Source organism: Alternaria viburni (genome assembly GCF_023758015.1).
Source record: "Alternaria viburni strain BMP 2772 chromosome Unknown scaffold_6, whole genome shotgun sequence".
NCBI classification, from domain to species: Eukaryota; Fungi; Ascomycota; class Dothideomycetes; order Pleosporales; family Pleosporaceae; genus Alternaria; species Alternaria viburni.
The window spans coordinates 238528-264470 of NW_026055775.1; the positions used below are offsets into that span (position 1 = coordinate 238528).

Here is a 25943-nt window from a genome sequence, read left to right on the forward strand (position 1 = left end):
CGCGTTGAGTTACAAATCCACAGTCTTCAAGCTACTCTTTCGGCTAGCTATCTACATTACCCGCCCACTTGTCCCTGGTCTCACATCTCTCATCCATTTCAACATTCATGTCCGTTTTGCTGCGCTTATTCCGGATATCCGTCCAGCCCATGCCCAAGCTGGCAAGGGTAGCCAGACATGCTATGCCTACCAAGAAGTAAAAGACATCGCGCAGACCCTCCGAGTATGCTCTCAGCACACCATCTAGTTCTCCAGGTGGAACGAGGGCTCGCACAGCACTGGCACTCGATCCAGCATCGACCGCCGCCTGGGGTGATATCATGGGCGCGTAGCGTGTGATGGCGGAGCGGAGTGTCTGCGCGAAGATCGTGTTTGCGACGACGACAGCGATAGATGTACTGAGGTTCTGGAAAAAGACGACGCTGGCCAACGCGACTGGGTATTGGGCCGGAGATACGGCGTTCTGCACTGCAATGATGGCCTGAAAGCGTCAATGATGTGACCTTAACCTGTGCAGGACTTGGACTTACTATCTGCATACCACATCCTCGGCCAGCGCCCAACAAAATCTGGTAGCCGATCCAGACCGAGGCGCTCGTAGATGCCGTGAACGTTGACACGAGAGCGTTGCCGATTGCGGTGATGATACCACCGACGAGCGCCCAGGGAAGATAGTAGCCCATGCGGGATACTATGAACAATAAGCTACCGAAAGCATGAGCTTGATTGTGTGGAGACATACCGGCAGCACCTGTTGCGATAACAACGAGAAGTTGGCTCAATATACTCGGCAGTACGTGTACACCACTGTCGGTCGGCCCATCGCCCTTCACGGCCTGGAAGTACGTCGGCATCCAAACACTCGCTGTCATCATACAAGTGATAATGCAGCTGGCGTACACGCAACTCGTCCAGACGATGCGCTGTCCAAGCAGCTTACCTGGGAGCATGGCTTGGTCGCCCATTCTTCTCTCCCAAAGTATGAAGAGGGCGGCGCATGTTGCAGCACCACAGAATAGTCCGATGACGACAGAGGAGCTCCAAGCGTACTCCCCGCCACTGCCTAGCTGGAGGGCGAGGAGCAGCATAACAGAAGGAGGAACGAAGAGAGCAAAGCCGAACAGATCGAGGTTGGGTATGATTTTGCGGACGAGAGACAGAGTAACGCGCGGCTTCGTCGTGCGCTCAGGAATGGGGACGAAAGCGATGAGGGCGGCTGCGACTCCGCCGATGGGTAGGTTCATGTAAAAGCCTGCGTTTGGGTTACCGTCAGCTTTAGAAGACAGGAACAAGAGGTAATGAAATGAACAACGTACACCAACGCCAGACCGCATGCTCAGTGAGAGCGCCTCCAATGAGCGGTCCTGCGACAATGCCCATTTGCGCAGCTATCATCTGGTTAGCATCCAGTCATGCGCAATCCATGATATAGCATTCATACTTCCGAGTACTATACCAGTGTACACTGTCGCATCATGTTAGCGTTCACCATCTGGAATTCATGGACCTAAGAACGCACCTGGACTCTTTTCTTTCGGCACAGCCCCTGCGAGGATTGTCATAGCGCCGTTCACGATACCGGACGCTCCTAAACCTGCAACCACTCTTCCAACGATAAGGAAGGCTGAAGAGCTAGCGACACCGCAGAGTAGGGACCCGAGTTCGAACAGAGATACGAATGTGAGAAACACAATCTTGTTGTTGAAGTGTGTGTAGAGCTTGCCGGAAAGTGGTTGCAATGTTGCTCTGGTAGCGACATCAATAAGCAGTTCGACGTGGTTCACTCAGACTTGGAAGGGAAACAAAATGTTGGTTGAAGAAGACGACGTACGACGCGAGCGTGAAAGCACCAATGTACCCTAATTACAGATATACAAAGTCAGTATACGTCTCACATCGCGGTTTCGCAGTTACACTTACAGCCTACATCTGGAAGCGAGTGGAACTCGGATGTAATGCGTGGTATTGCCTAATACCGTTAGAATCGTCATACCAGCGACACAGGCGATACATACAGTACCCATGATGGAGGTGTCGAGGCAGACGAGAAATGTAACTAGCGTTAGGCTACCGAGAAGGGTGAAGAGTTTTGGACCCTTGAGATATCGATCTGGCGGCGGCGTGTCGCGATAGCTGTCCATGTTGGCTGGCTGCTATGTAGGTATGTTCAGGTTCACGTAGAATTTGTCTAGGTTGTTGTAGGTTTCGAGCGAAATGTAGTAAAATGTTCGTGTGCAAAAGGCCAACGAGCGATAACGATATGCAGTGATCAGGTAAGAGCAGGTTTGAATGGCATATATAATAGGAAGTCGCATGTTGACCTGTGGCTTTGTCCATGGATCGGGTTTCGGGCGGGTTTGACCTGCATATCAGGCAGCCGCAGCCGGAAATTAGGTCAGATCCTCGCAAATCCGTCCCAAGCTTCTCGTAATGCCCTATTAATCATTTAGAGCCTATCTCAAGTGTAGCTTTGTGTCCTTCACCATCTGCGCAAACGTCTGTAAACTGATCCATTCAGACCCACTCACATGGCTCAAGGATTGAAAGCATTAGGCAACCAGAAGTCACTCGAAAAGTCCAGTGCCCCAAAATCACCAAAACCGCCATTCCATCCATCCGATGCATTGCCCATGTCGTCATCGTTCTCCGTCGTTGGAAGTTTCCAGTTTGGTGCCATAGCCCTTAGCGTTTCCGCAGCCGCAGCAAACAGAGTATCCTCGCCTGTCTTGGCCTTGAATTCCGTGTTAGCCTGCTCAGCAATCTCGGCGAACCTCTCTAGACATTGCACGATGTCGAAGCTTGATTGAACGATGGGTGGTATCCAGTCTGGGATTCCTTTGAGGCTGGCGAATCTGTACAAGGTCTTGATACAATACGAGAACACGAGCATTGATGGAGCCGTCAGACCTATGACTCCGCCATTCCAAGCGTGTTCTCGACAGGCTTTACTGGTCTCTAGGAGCTCCATAAAGTACTCGATACGCCTGGGCTCAAACGCTAGATGCGACACTGACAGCTCATCCGTAGGCTTGGTTAAGAGCGCAAGATCGTAGATGGCAACCTGGGCGGTTTGATTGAGACCGATTATTAACCCTGGAGTAATTTGAGCGCTGAAAGAGGTGACGGAACGATGATCTTACAGTGCTGTAGAATCTCAATGGGAAGTGAGCTTTTGAAGTTGTTGAGCGCCAATATTAGAGGGTCAATAGCCATCATAGCATGCCTTGCTGTATTGTGATCATCTGAAGCTCTTCGCGATACTTCGGCGGCGCTGACAACAATCTTTGCCAGACGCGCAGCGGCGACCAGTATGACGTCCCCTTCACATTCTTTGTTCTTACTGAGGTGGTCGCACGCATCTTCGATCTGCGACGACCAGAGCATCAGGTCATATTCGAAGATAACAGCAACACTTCTAGCGTCAGTTGAGCTACGATGAGTTTACTTGCAATCTTACTTGGCGCATAATATGAAAACAGATAGAAATGCTCTAATACCCTCTGTCTTCCGAACTTCCTTGTTATCAACACGAGGGCCTAGGCTTGGACATCCCGCGGGTTGCGTGGGCTTGTCGAGTCGGAGATCGCTAACCAGCGTTTTTGCAAGACCGCACATGGAGCCCAGGAACTGTTTCCCATGCGTGAAGTACGGTGACCTAACAGCATTAAAGTTGGAAACACTACACATGATCTGCGTCCTTACCAAGCTATGCACATGATGACAGTCAAGAGCAAGTCAATGCTCCGTTCTCCCTGCACAATAATCCTGGAAGCCAATTGTTCTCGTAAGTGTTTGCTCAACTGGCTTTGCTTCGTTATTGCTTTGGTGAGTATTGTGCGGATAGCATGGCAAAATAGCGGGTATTTGAGATAAAGCTCGTCTGTGGTAGTATTCTCCGACATAGGCATGAAGGGGAAATAGTACAGATAGCTCGTCCGGAAGTCGTCCACCTGATCGCTAGACAAGTGCTTGTCGTTGTCAAGACCATCGGTCGCCTGGTGAGGAATTACTGAGGAGTCGGGTGTTAGCACGAGCTGCTCATTGGGCGATATGGTGAGAGGCGCTGTGCGCTGTGTTCGAAGCAAAGAGACGACTTCATCGAGTTTGTCCTCCAATTTTGATCTCTTCGGCGCTTGGTTTGATCTGGGTGCCCTCCTGCGCGCAGCTGTTGAAGCTCTACACTCTTTACCTAGGCGGTGACATCTTTGCGTTCAAGTTAGCCCGAGTGCGCGGAAGGTAGCGAATTGAGTCTACATCAACCTAAAAGCATGCAAACTAGGTGACCTAACGTCGATGTAGGCTCCAGGGTGTTCGGCTTTTTCTTAGGTTGACGTGCATTTCCGAGTGTGATTGCTCCATAGTGAGCGTATTGGTCAAAGGGATGGCGCACCTGTCGCAAACACCGCCGTCGCGTAACATACATCGGCATTTCGCTTTAACGCAGTTGCCACATGCCTGACCATATGGCGCAGGGGTCTTGCCTACTGCGTCCGTTTCCATGATAGGATTTCGTCTGTATTCCAGGTACTCAATCTGTATGCGAAGAAGACGAGCATGATGGGGTTGGTTGTGCACGCGTAACGCGCGAAAGGACGGGATTCGGAGCGGAATGACCGAAATTAGGCAACCAAGCGGACCCGATTTCTCGTTTCGGCCCCCAGACAAGGGGGACCGTTCGCTGTTACTACACGTCACAACGAAGGTGAGTAGGCATCTCTGACTCCAAATGCAAACTGGCTGGTTTCGCGAAGTAAAGAAATAATTATTTGAATAGGGTATGTGTCCGAACTCCAGAGTTCCTAACGCCGCAGATCATCCCGCCCTTTACGTCTTCACCTTCGCCTTGCCCTTCCTTAGCCTGTCGAACTCTTGAATGAGTTCCACAGCTCTCAGGTCAGCCTCGGATTTCCGGCCCATCCACTCAGTCTCTCCCCGTTTTGCCGCCTTGATGCGCTTTCTCGTGCCGCCTTTCGCCAAGTACTTCATACTCTTCACGATGCCATCTCCAGGGTATGCTATAATCCCAAAGGTTGCTGCGCCAGTCTTCGTGATCAGTCCGGACATTCCCTTGCCGAAGCCCTTTGCATACCCGATCGCACCCTCTTTCTTCCCACCCTCATACGTCTGACGGAAGGGATCCGAGAGGCCGTCGGCAAAGCCATGGATGAAGGTCTTGCCACCGACTTGGAAGCCAGAAAGAGCGCCAGTGACCTCCCCATGGTCTTTGACTTCTTCACCATACAACCTTGGCACGTTGCGAAAACCTTCTGTGGCAGCGAGAGGGAGGTCGACGATGGTACCCTTATAGAATGCACCTACAAATCTACCAAAGCCTTTGGCAAAGCGACCTGCGGCAGCTGCGCCGCTTGAACCCGGCTTTCCTGAAGACGCTGAGGCTCCTGAGAATGCAGCAGGGTGTTTAGGCTCAACGAAGGGATCCACAACCATGCCCTTCACTGCCATACCCATGTCTCCGACAATGCCAACACACGCCGAAGTTGTACTTGTTATGGGGTCCCAGCGTTGATTGGTGATGATGAAAGGATCGGTTTCGTGGTTTTCGAGATCGGTGGGATCGATGGAACCATTCTCGATGAGTATCTGTGCCGCTAATTTGGAAAGAAGGATGGATTCTTTCTTGACCTTCCACGATGCCACCTGTGTAGGTAGCAGTGCGCATCGCATAGTCTCGAGAGGCAGATTGGTGTGGAAAGATTGTACTGCTGCCTCGACGCCTCGCTCATTCGCCATCTGCGAAGATAATCCCCGTGCGGCCTGCTTTGCCTCGCGCGTGAGACAGAAGTGGATAGCCGCTGTAAGGTTTTCGGCCGTCAGAAGTTTGTGGGGAATAGGTTGAGGACCGGCTCCCGCTGCTGCTATCATCTCTCCCCAGAACGGCTGGTCTCCAAAGAACGGAACGACAACAGTAGGACATGCATTACGAAGTCCGCACGCAGCTGTACCTGCACCGCCGTGATGTACCACCGCTGCAACATGCTGAAACAGCCATTCGTGTGGACAGTCGCCGATGAACAGAACGTCGTTATTGTCGTTTGGTAAGTCGCCTCCAAGGTTACTCCATCCTCTAGAGATGATCGCTCGGATACCTAAGGCGCGCACGGTTTCCAGGATGCTTGATGTCACCTTTGCTGGATCGTCGAGGACGATGCTTCCGAAGCCGATGTAGACCGGCGGAAGTCCATTTCTCAGGAACTGATCAATTTCCGGAGGCGGCGTGTACGGCGTTGGTTCGCGGAAGAAGAAACCACAAACATCGATATGCGCTGCCCAATCAGGTGGCTTCGGAACCAAAGCCGGAGACCAGCAGTACGTAAAAGGCACTTTGAGTGTAGAAGCAAGTACAGGTCCGACTGATAGCGGCACCTCTTCAAGGTCCAAGGAATGTCTGAACCCATTGATGACATCACCTAGACCCTGCCACGTTAGAAATTCGACGACGCCATACGATGCATAGTTGATGAGAGCGGTCGAGATTTCGTCGCTCTTGAAGTTCGCCAGCGGATGCGGAAAGGCTCGGGTGCTGCTCCAAGGCATGGTAAACATAAGATGGAGTGGAATGCCCAGAGCTTGGGCACAGTGTACATGCGCGAAACTAGGCGGGTTGGCGATGATTGCGTCTGCCACGAATGGCTGTTGAGTTTTGACGTCCGGTTCGATACATGACTGCCAGCAGCCATAGAGCATCTCGGCGATCATTTCCCTTTTCTTTTGGATATCGCCTTCGCGAAGACTCTTCATGGACGGTATCAACCCTGGGTTCTTGACCATGTAGGCCACTGCTGCATGTTAACGAGGTACGAAGGGACCTTTACAGCATAACATACTGAGCTCTTTAGGATCCCCGCCAATAGGATAAAACTCTAGATTTGACTCCTTTACGAAGCCTTCGAACGTGTTGTGTGTCGCTATGCGGACACGGTGGCCGTACTTCTGTAACTCTTGTCCGAGAGCAATGAATGGCTGTACATCGCCTCGACTTCCTACGACTTGAATGACGATATTCAGGCGGATACTCCATAGTCGGCTAACAGTAAATCTTCGGCTTAGTTCTGGTTCGTCCTTGTCATGCTTCGGTACGAGCTTCACGAGTGTTTTGGTCAGTCGCGAGTTCAAGTCAATGTCGATGCGACCGTCATCTGCTCCCAATCAGCATAGTTATGGGTGTTATGACGGGTTGCGCTTACTCGTCACTCCAGTATCTCCTGGTTGTGGTATTGAGCCCGTCAGCTCTTCCGCAGTGTACGGCGGTGGTGCGCCGAGATGATATACGTCATCGTCGCGTTCAGAGTCCACTGGTATCGGCGCTTGGGTGCTATCTGGTCTTGCTTTCATGATGAGGGCAAATCGGGTGAAGAAAAAAGTATTGCTTCTGAGCACCTCATTTCTGGCAGCCGGCGACTTTTATCATCACGGTTTTACTACGCAATACGCAGATTACGCAAATACGATATACGAAGACCCGTCTCCGGCTAGCGTGAGATCACGGATCTTCCCGCAAGTCTAGCCTGTTCCATAATTCTAGCGCTCCAAGACGCGTCACGCCGGGCTGAGCCCGGAATCGGCCTCACATGAGACCAAGAGAGAACTGGGAAAAACTACCTGTATTGTTTAGACAAGTAACGGGGTCCTATACAAAATGTAGCTCACATGCATAAAGCAGCACTTACACCAGCTCAATCAGATTCATCAACCTCTGCATGCGCAATCGCCCACCACCCTCGAACGATGCTCTTCTCGGCTGCGACGCCCGTCAATGGCTTCCTACCCATCTCGAATTGATGGCGTTTGAGTTCGTTCACAACAAGCGCCAGCTTCGCCAGCCACATATCTGAAGGCTGACCCTCGAAGTGCGGACCAATCAATTCACATGCAAACTGTTGCGCAAGATCGAGCTTCTTTTCTTCAGGCCAGGGGTCCATTAAGCCATTGCGTGCAAGGCCTTGGGACACCAGCATCGTCAGTCCATGTAGCAATGGGAAGAGTCGAGCATTTTCCAAGTCGGCAGCTTCTTCTACATCTTCCCACTGAACCAATGGGTTGTTGACACCCAAGCAGCGGTTGGCTTCCCATAGTAGTATGTTGATCGCCAGGCTTGTCTTCCTCTCGATCGCGTTGTGGGCGTCCCAGAGTAGGAAACAGAATCGAATGAGCGGAAATGCCATGGGTTGAGGACTGGCACCGCGAGAAGCTGTAATCGCGTCATGAAACGGCGAGAAATAATCGCCGGCGCTTGCTGCATCTTGCAAAGCTTTCTGCAGGATGTCGTCTCCGTCGCTCGTGTAGCATTTCTTGAAGAAGTGTAGGGTGTCATGACGCTCGACATCAGGATCGGTGTTTGCGACGCTATCGCGTAGCTGTTCGACGAAGGCGTTGAGTTTGTCCCGGTGGTCCGGTATAGCAGAGCTAATGTCGCCGAGTATTGACAGCGCTCTCTGCTCGCTATCGAGGTTTGTGATCGGAACCTGACATTCTGGGCATTCGGCACCCTTGATTCCAATGCTGGGTATATCAGGCCAAGTGCTCTTCAAGTCGACGTCGCCACCGTTGAGAATGATCGAGAGACAACGGTAGCCAAATATATGCCCACAGGCTCGTAATGCGGCCGGCGCGTGATCTGGGCCGAAAGCTCTGTTACAAAGGAAGCACGTTGGTGATACCTGCAGGTATCTGCTAACGTTACCAGCCATGGCCGATTTCGATCTGCAGGTGAGTTGTGGCTGGCGGTCAGCGAAGGTAGAAAACGTGCTAAGAGAGATTCTTCGCGACTGGGTGTATCCATGCAACTTTGTGAATACCTGCCGCTTGATTTACTCTGTGAATGAGCAGTCACAATAACGTGTTGTGCTAAGTTGCGCAAACGATTCGACGAAGACTTGTGCTAACGATGCATTATTAATCACCCTGCGCAGAAAGTCTTTAAGAATATTTTAATGCACCTTATTAATTTTGCTAGAGGCTAGTCTATAGTTACTACTTTACTACTTTTAGCTACGCTACTTAACTTATATTATATAATTTATCTTTAATAATAATTTACTAATTCTATTTAATACTATATAGCTTATATAAAGCTAATAAAATCTTTTTTTTTAAGTTTTTAAGTATAAAAAAATAGTTAATATTTTATAAAAATAGAAGTACTAATATAAAGATATTATTACGTAGTATTATAATTACTATAATTTTAGTATTTTTTTTTATCTTTTAACTTAGCTTTTAAACTTTAGCTATTAGTATTATATAATAACTAAAGTATTTTTTTTTTATACTATAAACGCTTTTCTAGTACTAAATTTTATAGTTATAATACTAAAGTCTACTTTTCTTTAAAGTTACTAAGTTAGTAGCTAAAATTATTATTATTTTAAGCTAAGTATTATTAGCTTTCTACTTTATAAGTACTAGCTTAAGTATAATTATACTAAAGTTAATCTTTCTTATAGTTATATAAGTTAGTATTATAAAAGTTACTATTATAGTATTAAAGTTATATAAAAAAAAAAAAAATATTAGTAGTATATAAATAGCTTTATATACTATTATACTTAAAAACTTTAACTTATTATAACTAAGAAATATTTTTTTAAAAGTTACTAGTATTTTTTAGTAACTAATAGTATCTTTTTAAATTATTAGCTTTACTAGTAACTATAGTACTATAGTAATATACTAAATACTTTAGTAAATAATATTAAAGCTATTATAATTATACTATATACTAAAGTACTATCTTAAAGACTTAGCTTAACTTAGAACTAGACTATAGTCTAAGTTAAAGGCGTACTCTATTCTTTCTAATTACCCTGCGCATCTTGACAATGGCTATCTTCGGCTGGGTCTTGGAGCGCATGTCGGAGCATCGGGGAAACACGCAGGTGGCACCGATCTCAGCCAACGCCACCTGGGCAGTCTTGTCCTCGACTGCTGCGAAGCAATATTTGGAGGAGGACGACAATGAATTTGGCAAGGGAAGTATGCTCTCCAGCAGAGCTGCAAAACGATTCATTCACCGCGGTATAGCCGATGTTCAGGCGCGGAGAGTATACCTAGGTACCGCCGCACTGGCGTCGGAAGGAAATGCGCCTAGGAACGGGTGTTTCGACGATTGTCAGATACGGCCTTGGCGATCTTGGGCTTTCAGATGCCCCAGCATCTCGACTCGACACCAAATGCGCATCAGAAGGCCGAACGTTCTCTTTGCCTGAGCTTGCCTTTGTATTCATGGCGGACCTGACTGTGATCTTGTGGAGTCTGCTGCGGGCATAGCCCGAGACGTCAGTGGGTGAAGCATGCATTCGAACGACCCGTGGACTGCCCTGGAAAGAAACAGGTGTAGGCGGCAGTATGGGCTGAACGTGATTACTCTTCTTCGTTTGACGCGATATCTTGGGAGTTTCGACAGGCGTGTTCGCGAGGCTAGTCTCAATTCAGCCTAGATACAGCCAATTTGTTCCTTCCCGTCTTCACCCTAGCTTACAACGACTTTACCACCTCCTCATGTGTCAGGTACACTGTGGCGCCTCGAGAATTCTTCCGCCCACTCATCGATGCCTAGGTATCGATATCACTGCGACATTTACAGCCACCGCAGTCCTCTTTGTGACGAGCATGGCGATCTTCTGTTTCTCAAGTTTATCCCATTGGTGGTCTTTTTCTCCACAGCCAGCCAAGCATTCTGGACGATGCTGTCAAACGGTAGCGCCGACTTGTATATTGTTTCCTCCCTTCAGTTGGCTTCCAGGAACTCTTCCGAGGCTCCAGCGCTAATGCAGTCATTGAGGGCCGTCGGCTTTTGGGACTTCCCCAGGTATGCACCCCAGGTTTGCGATACATTTCCGGCCTTCGAGCCACAACCACATACTGGCTCACGAGACCGCTATACATGAATGTCCTTGGTGGATTATGAATGCTTCTTCGAAACGTCTTGGAGGCCAAGACAAAAGTCATATATTCGCGGAGAAACTCCACATCTGGTATGCTAAAGATGGTTCCGCGATTCACAGTATTAAAGGGGGACCGAGTTGACGATCCTGGAGCCTGTACAGATCTCAGCAATCTAAAACATCTGGTATAAAGATACCATTAGACACCATCAGCTATCGTCACCTCCAACACATTCTTTCATCAGATCAGAGTAGATCTCTATTCACTCTTTTACATTCTTTCTTCCACCTTCAGTCTCATCACATCTTCCAAACACACCAAGATGCGCTTCTTCGAGATCGCCACAGTGGCCATGACCGCTGCCTCTACGGCGTACGGTGCACCTATGGAAAAGCGCGCTGCAGCTGTCGATGAGCTTGTTGGATTCGCCCAAGGCACCACCGGAGGAGGCAGCGGGGCTGGAACCACTGTCGCCTCCTGTGCTGAGCTCACAGCGGCAGCTAAGGCCGGCGGTGTGATCAAGATCAAGGGCATGCTCACTGGATGTGGCATCATCCGTGTCGGTACTGCAGGCACTTCCATTCTCGGTGTTGGCAAGGACGCCGGCCTGACAGACAGTGGCCTCCAGGTCTTCAAGACGTCCAACATCATCATCAGAAACCTCAAACTCTACCGTGCGCCAAAGGGAAAGGATCTCATCGACATCGAGGCCTCGACCAATATCTGGGTTGATCACAACGACTTCTCTAGCGTGGGTGTGACAGGCGACAAGGATACATACGATGGCCTGCTTGACGCCAAGTCTGGATCCGATATGCTTACCTTCTCCTGGAACAAGTTCCACGACCACGTGAGTCTCCATAACACCGTTACGCTTATGTAAAACTCAGTACTAACGCCTATCAGTGGAAGGGCTCGCTTGTCGGTCACTCTGACAACAATGCCTCCAAGGACAAGGGCAAACTCCACGTGACCTACCATCACAACTCTTTCACCGGCATCAACTCGCGTCTGCCCTCGATCCGCTTTGGTACCGGCCACATCTACAGCTCTTGCTACTCAGGTGGTATCTCTGGTGTCAACTCGCGCATGGGCGCTCAAGTCTTGGTTGAAGCCAACTCCTTCACCAACGTCGACAAGGCTGTTGTCACCAACTTGGACTCTGACGAGGAGGGCTTTGCTGTTGAGAAGGACAACATCTTCACCAACAGTCCTACTCAAATCACGCAGAAGGGCTCATTTGCGCCGAGCTACAAGTACACTGTGGACCCAGCGGCCAGTGTTTGCGCTATTGTGCAGAAGAGCGCCGGTGTAGGTGTCGTCACTTTCTAGGTCCTGATGAAGAATGAGGAGATACAGCCTCAGTGATACATACTGGCTGGCCAGAGGGAGGAGCGCTGAAGGAGTTGCGAGTTTCGGTCTTGTGTATAGCTTTATTCGTGTATATAGTTACATTCCATTAATTAAACAGTTGGTCTTGAACATGTTTCATCATTAGATATGAGCATCAAGAGAAGCTCGCGCAGCGGTATGCATGTGACGATTGATTCTAGTATTGATGTTTGGGTATAGTTGATTCTCTTCTGGTGCGCTCCGATTTCTTCTTTCCCAGTTGTTCTAGCATGCATCTTGCATTCATCCTAGATTAACCAGGGAACACCCATACGATCGACATGAGCGTGGCAATAACGCCCACGATGACCAACACTTCGGGTCCAGCCTTGATGCCAACAGGCAACCCCTCAGTGGTAAATTGTGCCACAATCCCCTGTGTAAAGTTCTTCTCCGCCTCCGCTAGTGCAATCTCTGTCCAGTTCCCGCATCGGTTGTTCAAATCCGCATCGGCCGTGAGCGCAGGTAGCTTCGCGATGGCAGCATCCATCATGCGCGCGCTGGTCAGAGTTCCGACATTGGCCTTTTGCATAACGACTGTACGGTAGGAGCCGTTGGCGCCCACTGTCGACATGTTGGCTGTGCGTTCGTAGTCGAGACATAGATCGGCTTGCGAGGGTGTGGCGGAGACTTGGCGAACTTCAAGTTTGGTGTTGAGGAGACCGCCGGGGACGATAGGAACAGCATTAGGGCCTGCAGCCACCAGATGGAAGACCGAGAGGGCGAGGAACAGACTTGTGAGGAGCGGAGAATGCATGATGTCGTTGTCGATGTTTTCGTGAGCGGATTCCTCGAAAGTAGGACAGCAAGTAAAAGAAGTAAAGTATTATTAGGTGAAGAGTATTTTGGTGACCGGCACGCCTCAAGAAGTGAATGAATGGACGAACGAAAAGGAAAGAAAGATCGTTGGTGGTGAGGCTTGGTACCACTGCCTGAGGTATACCAGAAGCTCGGGATAGGAAAGAAGGCGACAAGGGAAGCAAAAGAAATCAGGCCACTTTACCGTGATATATGAGGCCGCAAGAACGATGATGGCTGTCGTTCATACTGCGCTGCGACGTGCATTGCCGGATAAGGGGTGGTTATGAGGCTCATGGTGTGTCAGGTCACACGGAGGCTCTTAAGCGCCCCTAGACAGGCGCTAGGGTGCCTCGTGGTATTCAATGGATCGCGCCGGCTCGCCGTCATTAGCATAAGCACCAGTGGTCATTAGCGGAGCTCTAGAGCGTGGCTGCGATGAAATAGACAGTCGCGATGGAGACTGTGGCGGTAAGATGGGTTGCGGCGTGATGATGGAATGATTGGGGAGCGGCGTTAGTGCGGATGATCGTCATCCGCGCACGGGTATCTTATGCATTAGGGTCTAGCGACAGCCCCAGAAATCTCCTTCTTTGGCGTCCTCAGTCTGATATGTGACAGCCGCTGTCATTGTGCGAAACGGCGATTACTTGATCAGAGCCACTGTCCCCTTTCAGGCCGCGCGACGCGGCATATCGACGCTCCTACTCGATGGCTCAGCGAATTAGTACTATCACGACACGAACGCGTCGAAGACCCCTGCGTCGTCCAGACTGAATGTCCCCGACATGAGCATGTCCCAGTCTTCTGTGAACTCCGGTGAGAACTGGAAGTCGAATTCATCCATACCGCTGCCCTCCATGCCGGCAGCACCAGGACGCGGCTCCTCACAACCAGCCAATGCTTCCAGAATCGGTATACAAACCTGAGCAGCGTCTTCTGCGGCTCCCACCAGTAATGCAGGCAAATCTGAGTTGTCTACATGATGACTTTCCGCGTCAATCCAAGCACCGACGAGCCGTAAAAGAACGTAGCCCTTCATACCGGTTTCACCTGCTTCCATACAGCGAAGGTACCAATTGGCAGCGTCATCGACAATATTATTTAGTGATGATGGCAATGCGTCAAGATCACCTTCGTCTTCCTGTATTCGCATCCGCAGTTCAGCAGCCAGGAATGTCGACCCGTGGAAAGTATACATTCGGAAGAACCCCGCTGTGCACATGCACATACGAACAAAGTCGGTCTCGCTCGGACGACATGAGCTTCCGCCTGCATTTGGACAAGCCATACTCCAGATCTTGAGCGATGAGTCGACAGTAGCTTTCCTCGAATAGGCATAGACCGGATTCTTGAGTGCGGAAGCGAAGAATGGAAGATGTAAGCAGGTAACGTAGCGCTGCATTATGAACTCTACAGCTTGAAGAGTAAACTGCGAGGGGGACGAGCTGGTATGTGAGGTGTATGCATGTAGGGTGCGACGCAAGAGCTTATGTGCAGCTCTCAGATCCGAATCGATACGAAGCGTCTCCTCATATGTCCCGCTCGAGTTGGCGTCGTTCAGAAATCGGAGTACCGCAAGCCGAGCCGGAAGAGTCTTGCGCAGGGCTATAGCAATGGATGTATGCGTATACACATGATCTGCTCTTGCAATAGGGTCTGCTTCCAAGAGTTGCTCATCGTCCAAATTGCTTGGTGGCGCTGTGTTGAAGTCGTCCGATGAGATGAATGGCGGACCGCCCGATCCCATGCTCATCTGAAGCGATAACTCCAGGATTGTATTCCAAATCCGGCGGCGCATCTCAGTCTCAAGAGCCGTCGTACTCGGGAGCTGCGACGGGTCCTTGTGCAACCCAACATATACTGCTGCTCGATACACCGCGCCCGCTGAGATCCACACAAGCTCAGAGCCAACGTCGACAAGCTCTCGTGCGATCAGGAGGAGGATGCTGATCTGTAGATATTGGATACCGAGTTTTGATTTGAACAAGGGCGATGATAGCCAGGTCTGGGCCTCGAAGACCCATCTCACCGCGTTGGCTCGCATGCACACCTTGTCGTCGTATATCATGGCTCCAATCGCCAAGACCAACTTCAACATCATTACAAATGCCATGTTGGATTCTGATTTGCCTTCCCACATGTTATCGTATGCGTGTTGGAAGCTGGGAACATGCAGCACGCGGTAGAGAGTCTCCATGGTTCGAAGATATGCAGCGACGAGGTCATCGCAAACATGCTTCGGAGGAAGGTCTCGTGTTGGAGGCGTAGGCCAGGCTGGGGAGCGTTGCGATTTGATGATCCGGGCTAAGGGCTTTGCTCGGTGCATACTGGTGATTACGTTGGGCGTTCCGCTTTGTAGAAAGGGCTCAATTGTCTCGATGATATCACGGAATATTACCTAAAGATGGGTGTACGAAGTCAGTGTTTGTCTCACATGCAGTTCGTACATCGGCAATTACTCACGAATCCATTCATCCAATGGCTCTGTCCGAAAACTCGGTTTTTGTGTGCAATGCCTCGAGAGATAGCTGTACCGCTAGGCATCCGGGTGTCTTGGAGGACATTCACTGTACAGGCAAAGCTGCTGACAGTTTGCACAGTGTGCGTCGACACAGGAGTCGACGAAGATGGCGAGAGGGTAGTAGTGCTTTCAGCTCGCGATAACCTGTCTTCCAACTCGGCGATACGTGCTCTCATAGCATCAATTTCGAAAGGACTTCGGTCGGTGCCGGTATTGGGCGCTGTGACGGATGAGCTTGAGGGTATGCTAGGTATGCTCCTGGATGTTGGGCCTCCGATGTACGGTTGGATGGGTGTGAAAGGCGATGTGGCAGGCCTTTTATCCGGCACTCCAGTTTCGTAGACACAAGTGCCAGTCTTGCTCTTCAGACAGTTACTGCATGGCGTTTCTCGATTGCAGCGTAGCTTGCGCTTGCGGCATAGTGTGCAAGAGCTGAATGTGGTTAGCCTCTATCCTCATAGAAGGAAAACATAAACTGGTCTGCAGACTACAGCAAGGTGAAAACGAGCAAAGTGGGCGACCTGACGTCAATGTAGGCTCCACGGTGTTCAGCTATTTTCTAGGTTGACCGGATGAACTCACATAGTAAGCCTCTTGCGTCTGCGGCTGAAGTCGGTCATTGTGCGTGTCGATTTCTTGTTCGGTAAATGGAAGTTAGATCTACGGCCCGGAGGGAGTTGGTGTAAGTGTTATAACAGCGGACCGGGGATAAGTTTTCGGTTATGGCTGGATTGTTTATCTAGTGGCGCGCCTAGATTGCCCATTTACCTTACCCCAAATACGCCAAACCACGCCTTTTCGGGGTATTGACCAATTAGATTGCAAGATTATCTCCGCCCCGACTATGCTGGAAACCTCCTTCTTATGACGATATGACAAGCAACAAGATTGTATATATACACCGTCAGGATGAGTGTTGTAGCCCTCATCAGCTTCTCGACATTCCTAGAGCCACAGGACTCTAATCCAAGCCCCTCCGATACAAAGTCAGGATGTCAACACCAACAGCTCAACCCAACGCCGTTGCCGGTACCAGCACCCCTTCCATTCCCTCCTACGATGTTGAAAAAGCATCCATCGAATCAGCCCACGATGACGGTCAAGCAACCGTTGACGCTGAGATCGCCGCTTTAGGCCCTGCTCCTGACGGTGGCCTAACAGCTTGGTTGAATGCTCTAGGCGGCTTCTGCATCTTCTTTTGCTGCCTCGGTTTTACATCCTGCTTCGGCGTCCTGCAACAATACTACTCTACCCATCAATTGAGAGACCACAGCATGGACCAGATTGCGTGGATAGGCAGTCTCACAAGTTTCATCCAGTTTGCTGGAGGTGTTATCGGGGGCCCGATGTTTGATCGCTATGGTGTTTGGGTGCGTATGTTCTGATGGCATGACACTGATCTCGTACTGACTTGAACGAACAGATGATGCGGCCTGCGACACTTACATACGTCCTTGGCCTCATGATGCTGTCGTTGTGTAGCGAGTACTACCAGTTCTTCCTCGCGCAGTCTGTCCTCATGGGCTCCAGCGTAGTCTTCCTTCAGACACCTGCCTTTGCAGTAATGGGACATTACTTCGACAAGCGACGCGCCGCCGCCCTCGGTATTGTAGTATCAGGGTCCTCCATCGGCGGTGTCATCTTTCCAATCGTCCTGTCCAAACTTCTGAACGACTCGTCTCTGTCCTTTGGCTGGTGCATCCGTATCATCGCTTTCATCATGCTTCCTTTTATGATGTTTGCCTGCTTCGTCATCAAGCCGCGCATACCACCCCGCAAGACAACAGTCTTCCTTGGCGAAGCATGGAAGATGAAGCGATACGTACTGCTCGTTGCAGGACTGTTCTTCATGATGATGGGCATGTGGATACCGGTCTTCTACCTCCCAGTCTATGCCGTCAGCCGTGGTATGAAGCCTTTACTCGCGTCGTACCTCCTCGCCATGATCAACGGGTCCTCCACGTTTGGTCGCATTATTCCGGGGATACTCGCGGATAAGCTGGGCGGGATGAATATGTTCGGTTTCGCCGGCATTGGCACCGCCATCGTGGTGTTCTGCATCAACGAGCCAACGACTAACGCTGGTATCATTGTCTACTCCGTCATGTTCGGTTTTGTATCGGGTACCATCATATCGGCTGGCTCGGCAGCCATTTCCAAGTGTACAAAGGTAAGTTGACTGTACGAGATGCATGAGACATACACTGACTTCGTCTCTTCACCATTTTAGGACCCGAGGAATCTTGGCACGTACATGGGTATGGGTATGGGTGTTGCAGCGTTCGCTGTTCTCGTCGGCCCTCCAATCAACGGCGCGTTCATCGATCGGTACGGCGGGTTCAAAGAAGTGTCGATTTTCAGTGGAGTGATGAGTTTGATGGGTGGCCTTATTGCACTGTCTGCTAAATTCGCCACCACGGAAGGTATCTTGGGGAAGGTCTGAAAGGGTGTGGCGAGGGATTGAAAGGTGTGGCGAGGGATCTGTCTTGTGGAAGGCGAAGAGGATTGTTAGCATAGATGTAGGGCTTCAGCTTGAAGGGAATTAATTAGGTGGTCATAGATTGAATTGATTGTCATGTCAGAGGGTATGAAACATTGAACCCGTTACGCCAGATAACCGTAATGAAAACCTGTACATCATCAGCGGCAGCCGATCCTCACATGTAGGATGTCTTGGTAGCCATTCTCTTCCGATCTGCCCTCGCGACGGCACATGCGCTCGTCCCAACACACGCGTAAGCGTGTACAGGTGCGCGGTGGTGCGTGAAGCCTTGTGTGCGCGTAGCCTATCTGGCTCGTCTATGCCGGGATGGGCTCGTAGGTGTTGTGGGCTTGGCGGTTGGAGAAGAGGTAGTAGATGATCATGCCGACGACGGGGAAGAGGAAGACGACGAGGGCCCAGAGCACTTTGTTCGGGACGGGACGGTTGGACTTGAAGATCTCGACTAGAGCACATGTTAGCTTTGTTCGATGCGCGACAACCGTGCTGTCAAGGGCGTTGTGGGTAATTACTCCACGCGATAATGTCGAGGACGAGGACGATGAATCCAATGATGCCGCCACCGGTGCCAGCTTGCCAGGGCTTAGCTGACTGCGCCGTAATGGGAGCTGCCTCGGCGAGCATGAACATGGACAGCTGGAGGAGCAGAGAGAGCACGAAGTTCATCATGATGGCGGTGATGGGTGAGGTAAGACTGGGGTGGACAAGATGAAGCGTGAATGGGTGCAGTGAGAGGGAGGAGGCGAGTGTTGCGGTGTTGACGGCTGCTGCCTTCTATATGAGAGCGGCGGGGCGGAGCTTCAGCTGTTTGATGTCCGCACGGACCTACGTCACTGGAAATCCCACTGTCACGCGACACTCTTCCAAGGTACACATGCATCATCCCGCAGGAGAGGAGGTATATCACTATTCTTAACACACGCAGCGCGTCTGTACCCGTGCTTACTCTGCGCATTCTCGTCGCCCACCAAACAAGCAAAGAAAAGGTTCGAAAGACGCGTGAGTGGCGCGTTGGCCTCAGCCACACAGCCAGCCTCGAGGCCTTCCAGCGGCGAACATCACCACTTTTCCGACTGTCTCTGCCCGATCGATCATGCGGCATCACGAACTTCGTCTCGCGGCACCCCTTGAGTTCTCATGCTCCACCTATTCAGGCGGGCTTCATCTGCGGCGTCCTTGTGCACGTCGGCCAAAGCGACCAACTCTGCCAGTAGAGTCTTGACTTTGTCTCCAGAGGTCTTGAAGAGCATCTGGGAGCTATTTCTCTCTGCCCGTGATGCAAGTGCACTCGCGCGTCTGGTATCGCAGATTACACACGCTGCTCTGTCGACTTGGATACTTGATCCATTATCCTCGCCTCAAAGTCAACATCACAACAGGCGAACTTGATCAACTTTGCAAGCGGATGCTTCAAGCTTCTTCGAATCATTAACGGTCTCGCCGCCACCTACCAACATTAAGGCGGTAGTCGAAACACACAACACAAACATGATAGACGTCATGCGACAAGTACATGGTTAGCAGCTCCAGGTATAGTATTATGCCAACAATTTGATGGTAAAAGGTGAGTGCTATTTGTGTCATTCCTCTCGCCCAGCACAAATCTAGTACTTGTGGCCCTTGACTACGATTTTGCCACCCTCACATTTCAGACTAATCTCCTCGCCGAAGGTGTAATACCCATGTTGGTCAGCCTCTGGGACCGGCTTTGGCGATGGGGGTAAGTGCTCTTCTTTGGGAGGTGCTGGATGCGTCTCCTGGGGCGGTGCTGGATGCGTCTCCTGGGCCGGTGCTGGATGTGTCTCCATGGGAGGTGCTGGAGGAGCTGGATGCGTTTCCTTGGGCGGTGCTGGATGTGTCTCCATGGGAGGTGCTGGAGGAGCTGGATGTGTTTCCTTGGGCGGTGCTGGATGCGTTTCTTTGGGGGGAGCTGGAGGAGCTGGATGCGTTTCCTTAGGCGGCGCCGGATGCATCGTCTCCTTGGGCGGTGCTGGATGCGTCGTCTCCTTCGGAGGTGTTGGATGCGTTGGCTGCGGCATAGGCGGGTGAGGCTTGTAGCTGCCGTCATCGTGATCGTCATTGTCTTCTTCTGGAGCTGGATGCTCGGGTTTTGGGTGCTCAGGTTGCGGGGCTGGATGTGTTGGCTGCGGCATAGGTGGGTGAGGCTTGTAGCTGCCGTCATCGTGGTCATCTTTCTCGTCCTCTGGAGCTGGATGCTCTGGTTCCGGCTTCGGGGGTTGAGGCTTGTAGCTGCCATCATCATGATCGTCTTTCTCCCCCTCTTCTTTGGGTGCTTCGGGGTGCTCCGGGCTCGGCTTTGGCGGCTCTTCGTTCTTGTGCTCGTCACCCTTAGGCGGCTCGGGATGGTAGTGCTCGTCGGGATGCTTGCCGTCCTCTATAGGCTCGGGTACGTGGGGTACCTCCACCTTGGGAGGAATGCAGACCTTGCCATGATCGTACTTGTCGCGCTGCTCACAGCACTTCTGGTACTCATGGGCTTTCACATCATCACCACGAACGGCGATGGGCTTTGCAGCGGCTGTGAAGGCCAAGATGGCAACGACAGCGGCTTGTGTAAGGCGCATGATGATGGTCAATCCAAGAGATTAAAATGACTGAGTTTGTAGTGAACGAGATATGAACGGTAGATAGCTGCTGCGACCAGTTCGAGATGAACGAGAGATATCCGCTTGGTAGCTGATGTCGAAACAGCGTACTTCATCTCTCTCACATAAATACCTGGGCTGTGATAGAGCTACCCCGTCTCGCTCTGACGGCTTGACCCTCTCCTAGGCAATTGCTTGCACAATTATGTCTCACAGTATTGATTTTCGATGTTGGAGACGCCCTACTGTCTTGGAGAACATAGTGTTGGCTTCCACCACATAGCCGAAGTACCGTCATGGCACTCCAGTCCTGAAGCTATTCATATTAGCCCATCTCGAACAAGCTCGATACGAACGTGATGAAGTCATAAGTTCTTGATGAACGCCCTCAACTGGCACGGTGGTGAAGCAAGTGTCGTGACCGCGACGCAGGGAAGTATTGCCCAGTACTGCTTCATGGTCCGGAGCTTACTCCAAGGCATACAGACGGCTCATTTTGAGATGTCTTGGGGAGCTTGTCGTGACGACTGCAGCAGAAGCTTGATTTGCCTCGTATAGTTGCCTTGGCCCACCATGCTGTTGGTTAGGGCAATTGCATACATCGCATACGAGACTTTCGATCACCATGCGCGAGTCCATCTTCCAAGCCACCATCGGAAAAGGGAACAGGAGCTATTTGAGAGGTTGAGGAGTGAAGCTCCTCTACCCGAACAAAGCCATACGCGGGGTAGTGCCTTGGCGACATGACACATGGAATTGCCGGACTGGGTCGGCACTGCTTCCCCTTCCCTCGTCACGGCATCTAATAGGTTTCTTGGTGGGCGATTACCCATTCTGGCGGATCAACAGGTACGCACTCCAGACTACAGCCTACCGACGAACTCTCGTTGGCGCATACATTAATACGCGTGGAGACTACTTACACTTTTACTTCATCAACTCATGCGTCAATACTGCGGCCGCGCGAAGTTGCGGAGTGTACTTGAGTAAATCTGACGTCAACGTCGCAGACACAGTAAGCCCCCTTCCATGACTGCAATACATCTCAGCGTTGAACACTGTACTGGAGTTAATAGTTTGATACTAAAGCCGTAGATCGTCTTGGCTGCCCAGGTCTCAAGAGGCTACCACGACGTGGCTGATCTGCCAAATCCAGGCCTGTATTTATGTCCAAATATACACACGGTCTAGCAGTAGCGGTTTGTTTGATTGGCATTGGCTCTGCAATTAAGTCGGATAGTGCATAATGTCCAATTACTCATCGTTTTCCACGTAGAGGCTAAAACCTAGAAGGAGCGAATATGTCAGACCATGTTGGCTTCCCAGCGCTGACTGGGAAGACATCGCGATCGATCGATGCAAGGCCACTTCCATTCATGTAACTCATTGAGGTAATGAACTTGGACTATTACATTATTCCACTTCTAGTGCTGAGAATACCCATCGCGTATTCGGCACTGTGCCGTTCCCCGAAATCTTTTCGATCTTGGAAGTGTGGGGCTTACAAGTGGAGTAGTAAATCCGGGGTATAGTTCTAGTCGCCTGAGTACGCTTTTGATGATGAGGTGAGGTAGCCAGATGTTCCGATCTTCCGTTTAGCGTTCGGATCCGTTGAAGCCGGTCTTCGCCAAGGTCTTAGACTATCTAGGTACAAGGACTCATTGCGTTAGAGTTCCGGATAGCTGCCATGCTACCCTTGTGTTCGTTTAGTGGCCTTCCAGTTGCGAATCCTTTGTCTGTTCCGGTCCGATGGAGTGGGTTGACCAGGTATCACCATTCTATCTGTATCACGACCAGACGTGGTTGGAGAAGCCACCAGAACGCCCCGCTCTTGTCGCCAGTGACCTACCGGTCCGAACGCGGCGATTATGCGGATGATGTCGAGTAACATTAGAGTATTTGCCGGAGCTTCGTGGGCGGTAACATCTTCGATTCCAAACAATGTCCTGTATATTCCAGTTAAGGTGCTGCCGTCCCGTGGCGCGCTCTTCAGCATGCTCTTCGCCACATGTTGGATGTTGACTGTCTGCAGGCATGTGTAGCTGTTCAAACCGCTCCAGCTGGAAGTTTTCTTTGAGCGTCGGGGCTACGAATGGTCCGTCAATTCCAAATAATACTTTCCAGAAAACTTGAAGGTCGAGATTTGTGCTGTAGGAAATGACGGCGTGCGTTATTGGGTCGAAGCCTGCTTTCAAGATGATATCTTGCATCTCGCTAAATTCGGTGCCGAAGGCCATACCTCCGGGACAATAGCGCTGGAAAGCGTTTCTGAAGCTGTGCTCGGTTAGCCTTTTCCGCATGTCTGGAATGTGTTGAATCGAACCCATTCTCAGTGCGCTTGTGGAGCTGGAAGCCATATCGGGACACTTGTCGTGATACTCTTCAATCATCTCGTCTGCGGTCAGCTCTCCGTGTCCAACCCGCGTGTTGAGAACATTACGCCCCGTTCTGAAGTCTTTGATCGCAATAGTAAACGCAATGTGGGTTGCGAAGTTGAGCACGTCAAACTCAACGTCCAACGCCTATATGTGACTCGCGTTCTTCTGGCATCCCGCGACCCACAGAGATTTTGCGAAATTGACATGAGTCAGACAATGACGAAAGCCTACCAGAGCTGGCTCTAAACAGCTGAAGACCGGGCATTGATCTTGTTCCAGGTGAGGCTGGAGTTCTGGCTGCGGGCGCTTCGCTAAACTCCTTCCCACCGAGAACTGCGCGTTGGAGTCTTCTGCTGGGTCGTTTGCGAGGTTAGCTGAAAGCTGATTAACGATGACGCTGTCCTGTATGACTTGGGACGACTTCTGCGCCCATTCGTCCGGAACCTCGATCTTCTCTTCACTCTCTCGCAATGAGGATGACGACCTTGCCCGAAAGCCTGCGGTACTTGCCTGTTGGGTGCGTGGTCGTCGTCGTCCAGCCTCTGGTGACAGTCTTCCGCCCGCATCTGTTTTCTTCTGAGCCTTGCTTGTCGCCCCGAGCGGTGCTTCATCGGACGCTTGACCCAGGGAGCCATCGTATTCCTGTGCGGCTGCGCGATAGAGACCTGTCAGCTCGTCCACGTCGCCTATAGTCAGTTCGTTGACATCAAGCAGATCTGGACGTTGTCGAAGGTAGTCGACAAGGCTCAACCTTTCCGCATCCGGTTTGCCGTCGATGGCTGTGTGGTAGCTTTGTAGCAGGCCTATCGCGCTGCGGAGATCCACTCTCGGAGCACCAGACTTGTTGTGTTCGGTGGCCGGCGGCATCTTGTCCTAAGATGACCTCGCGGCTTGCAACGATGGTAGCCGCTTGTTCGTAATAAGTCGAATGATGGCGGTAGAGAATGTAGACGCACTTTGACCTACTTAGATATCATGCTTCGTGAGCTGACGCGAAATGATTAGCTACGCGTTAGATCGAATTGGCCTGGGGGCTCGGAAACAGCCGCCGGTCAGAAGGTAGACCGCTACAGGGGTGCTGCTTCGTTATGCAGCGCGCCGACACGCCGCCCGGGACCCAAAGTTGCTGCTCTTTACAGACATGCAAATGAATTGAGCCAATTGACCCTGTGCCAGGCGATTGATGGCACATACGAAAGCAAACTCGGCAGCAACAAGGTTGAGTTATGGAAGAACATTGCCTGCAGCACACGCATACAACGAAAGATGAGAGACATGGAGTTGGGAGTAGAGGAGACTAGGATAGAGAAGGACAATGGAAAGAGCGGCAGTTATCTTTTTCAGGTTACAGCCCTGGAGTAGTAGAGATAATGGGATAAATTGAGGAATCGGATTGACAGATCAAGTTCCCTGTCTACGGCACGTTTCCAGGAATTGTGTCGATAGCCTTGACGAGAAAATGGCTTCGACTCAATCATCCAGAAGCCATTGTTCGCAGCACAGCCCCTCGACGGTATCCACTCTGTCTTGAAGCAGACATCCTCCGCTGTGGCGAACTTACTGAAAAGTGCAAAGAGCACCTTCCATGCGCTCTTCATTTGTCTCCTATCCTCCCACACGTGGTGACTCTGGTAGACATTATATATCTCCGGGGTTATCCACAAAGGAGAAGATCACGCCTCAACCAACGAGAGCTTGCGTCAGAAGCCTCTCCTGCCCACTCAGGTAATTGCGTTTTTCCAACCAGCGAAGTTTCCCCTTTGCCCTTTTCGAACTCAATTTCACCTGAGCCCCCTTCAAGGCGCTGGGTACGTCCTTCGCTATCTTCCCCACATCCTCGACGTGCTTGACGACACTCTTGCCCACCTTGCCTGTTGTAGCCTTGAATCCATCCTTGCAGACGGTCTCGATGACCTGTATAGTTGATCGGCGGCGGGTTCTTGGCTCGACACCGAAGAAGGGATAGGGATCGAATGCTACGTATTTCGGCGGCGGATCATGGTTGGTTACGTCGTCGTATTGGTGCGGGGATGTTTGGGGTCGACATGGATCATCGTGCTCAAGCGCTGCCGCTGCCGCTGAAGAAGCGAGTGGGAGGCTGGTAGTGCGCTGGTGTATGCCGTGAAGCATAAATGGCCCAGGTCGATGCAGCGCAAGGTTGTTCTCGCTCGCAGTAGCGCTTGGGAGATATAACCCAAACCGCCGCGCATCACTGACACCACTACTATGAGCTGACCTTCTCCGCGGCCCGGACTCAAGTACCGCTGTATGTATTCCTGGTATATCTGCGATAGCTGCGAGGGTTCGAGTTCGAGGCGAAGGCTGAATGGGAGGAGACTCGGGAGAGGAAGGAAGGGCCGTATCGGGCGAAAGGGGACCTGGCGGTAGGGTTGTCGCGTCTTGTAATGTCATAGCGTGAAGCTCATCTCGTAAGGCATCCACTCTCGCATGTCTTCCAATGCTACTAGCAGATGAAGGCAGCTGCGAGCTTTCATTGAACGGCCACATTGGGGTTGCCCACCTGCTGTTGATGTTGGGCGAAGCGGGAGAAGCAGCTCATGAGAGGAGGCTGCCTGGAGGAGGGGTGAAGAGGAAAGCATTGCGGGGTGTCGCGCCATGGTTATGCATGTTGTAATTGCGATAGCCGGCTCCAGCAGGAGAGTTGGCTCGCAGTGGTTGATGCAGAGTGGTTCTGGTCCGCTAAGTCGTAGTGTCCGGCTTGTATCCTGCGCGTCGCATCGAGACTGTCGACGGTGCTCTAGATCTCGAATGCTCTCCGGAGGGTGCCGTCCGGTCCGGTCTGCTCGTACACGGCGGGTGCGCGCGTGTGTGTACGATGG

The 25943-nt window shown here is 51.2% G+C and overlaps 11 protein-coding genes across 11 annotated transcripts; 2 read left to right on the forward strand and 9 right to left on the reverse strand.

Annotated features, from left to right (window-relative positions):
• Nucleotides 1-43: 43 nt before the first annotated feature.
• J4E79_003523 (uncharacterized protein) lies at nt 44-2141 on the reverse strand (the record flags this gene model as incomplete). The annotated part of the gene is made up of 10 exons (XM_049352417.1): nt 44-481; nt 531-691; nt 743-865; nt 941-1252; nt 1317-1388; nt 1442-1465; nt 1520-1746; nt 1832-1859; nt 1921-1969; nt 2016-2141. The coding sequence occupies 10 exons, from the start codon at nt 2139-2141 to the stop codon at nt 44-46; spliced, it is 1560 nt and encodes a 519-aa protein (XP_049212796.1).
• Nucleotides 2142-2533: 392 nt separating this feature from the next.
• J4E79_003524 (uncharacterized protein) lies at nt 2534-3384 on the reverse strand (the record flags this gene model as incomplete). The annotated part of the gene is made up of 2 exons (XM_049352418.1): nt 2534-3093; nt 3141-3384. The coding sequence occupies 2 exons, from the start codon at nt 3382-3384 to the stop codon at nt 2534-2536; spliced, it is 804 nt and encodes a 267-aa protein (XP_049212797.1).
• Nucleotides 3385-4824: 1440 nt separating this feature from the next.
• On the reverse strand, nt 4825-7353 carry J4E79_003525 (uncharacterized protein; the record flags this gene model as incomplete). The annotated part of the gene is made up of 3 exons (XM_049352419.1): nt 4825-6797; nt 6846-7157; nt 7206-7353. 3 exons carry the CDS (start codon nt 7351-7353, stop codon nt 4825-4827), a joined length of 2433 nt encoding a protein of 810 aa, XP_049212798.1.
• Nucleotides 7354-7694: 341 nt separating this feature from the next.
• J4E79_003526 (uncharacterized protein) lies at nt 7695-8708 on the reverse strand (the record flags this gene model as incomplete). The annotated part of the gene is made up of 1 exon (XM_049352420.1): nt 7695-8708. One exon carries the CDS (start codon nt 8706-8708, stop codon nt 7695-7697), a length of 1014 nt encoding a protein of 337 aa, XP_049212799.1.
• Nucleotides 8709-11227: 2519 nt separating this feature from the next.
• J4E79_003527 (uncharacterized protein) lies at nt 11228-12237 on the forward strand (the record flags this gene model as incomplete). Its single annotated transcript, XM_049352421.1, has 2 exons — nt 11228-11755; nt 11812-12237. The coding sequence occupies 2 exons, from the start codon at nt 11228-11230 to the stop codon at nt 12235-12237; spliced, it is 954 nt and encodes a 317-aa protein (XP_049212800.1).
• Nucleotides 12238-12550: 313 nt separating this feature from the next.
• J4E79_003528 (uncharacterized protein) lies at nt 12551-13054 on the reverse strand (the record flags this gene model as incomplete). Its single annotated transcript, XM_049352422.1, has 1 exon — nt 12551-13054. One exon carries the CDS (start codon nt 13052-13054, stop codon nt 12551-12553), a length of 504 nt encoding a protein of 167 aa, XP_049212801.1.
• A 774-nt stretch (nt 13055-13828) lies between these two features.
• Nucleotides 13829-15424, reverse strand: J4E79_003529 (uncharacterized protein; the record flags this gene model as incomplete). Its single annotated transcript, XM_049352423.1, has 1 exon — nt 13829-15424. One exon carries the CDS (start codon nt 15422-15424, stop codon nt 13829-13831), a length of 1596 nt encoding a protein of 531 aa, XP_049212802.1.
• Nucleotides 15425-16611: 1187 nt separating this feature from the next.
• On the forward strand, nt 16612-18062 carry J4E79_003530 (uncharacterized protein; the record flags this gene model as incomplete). Its single annotated transcript, XM_049352424.1, has 3 exons — nt 16612-16989; nt 17043-17789; nt 17850-18062. 3 exons carry the CDS (start codon nt 16612-16614, stop codon nt 18060-18062), a joined length of 1338 nt encoding a protein of 445 aa, XP_049212803.1.
• A 356-nt stretch (nt 18063-18418) lies between these two features.
• On the reverse strand, nt 18419-18788 carry J4E79_003531 (uncharacterized protein; the record flags this gene model as incomplete). Its single annotated transcript, XM_049352425.1, has 2 exons — nt 18419-18564; nt 18632-18788. 2 exons carry the CDS (start codon nt 18786-18788, stop codon nt 18419-18421), a joined length of 303 nt encoding a protein of 100 aa, XP_049212804.1.
• Nucleotides 18789-19723: 935 nt separating this feature from the next.
• Nucleotides 19724-20704, reverse strand: J4E79_003532 (uncharacterized protein; the record flags this gene model as incomplete). Its single annotated transcript, XM_049352426.1, has 1 exon — nt 19724-20704. One exon carries the CDS (start codon nt 20702-20704, stop codon nt 19724-19726), a length of 981 nt encoding a protein of 326 aa, XP_049212805.1.
• A 1727-nt stretch (nt 20705-22431) lies between these two features.
• J4E79_003533 (uncharacterized protein) lies at nt 22432-23970 on the reverse strand (the record flags this gene model as incomplete). Its single annotated transcript, XM_049352427.1, has 4 exons — nt 22432-22461; nt 22575-22751; nt 22843-23247; nt 23335-23970. The coding sequence occupies 4 exons, from the start codon at nt 23968-23970 to the stop codon at nt 22432-22434; spliced, it is 1248 nt and encodes a 415-aa protein (XP_049212806.1).
• Between the last annotated feature and the right edge of the window lie 1973 nt (nt 23971-25943).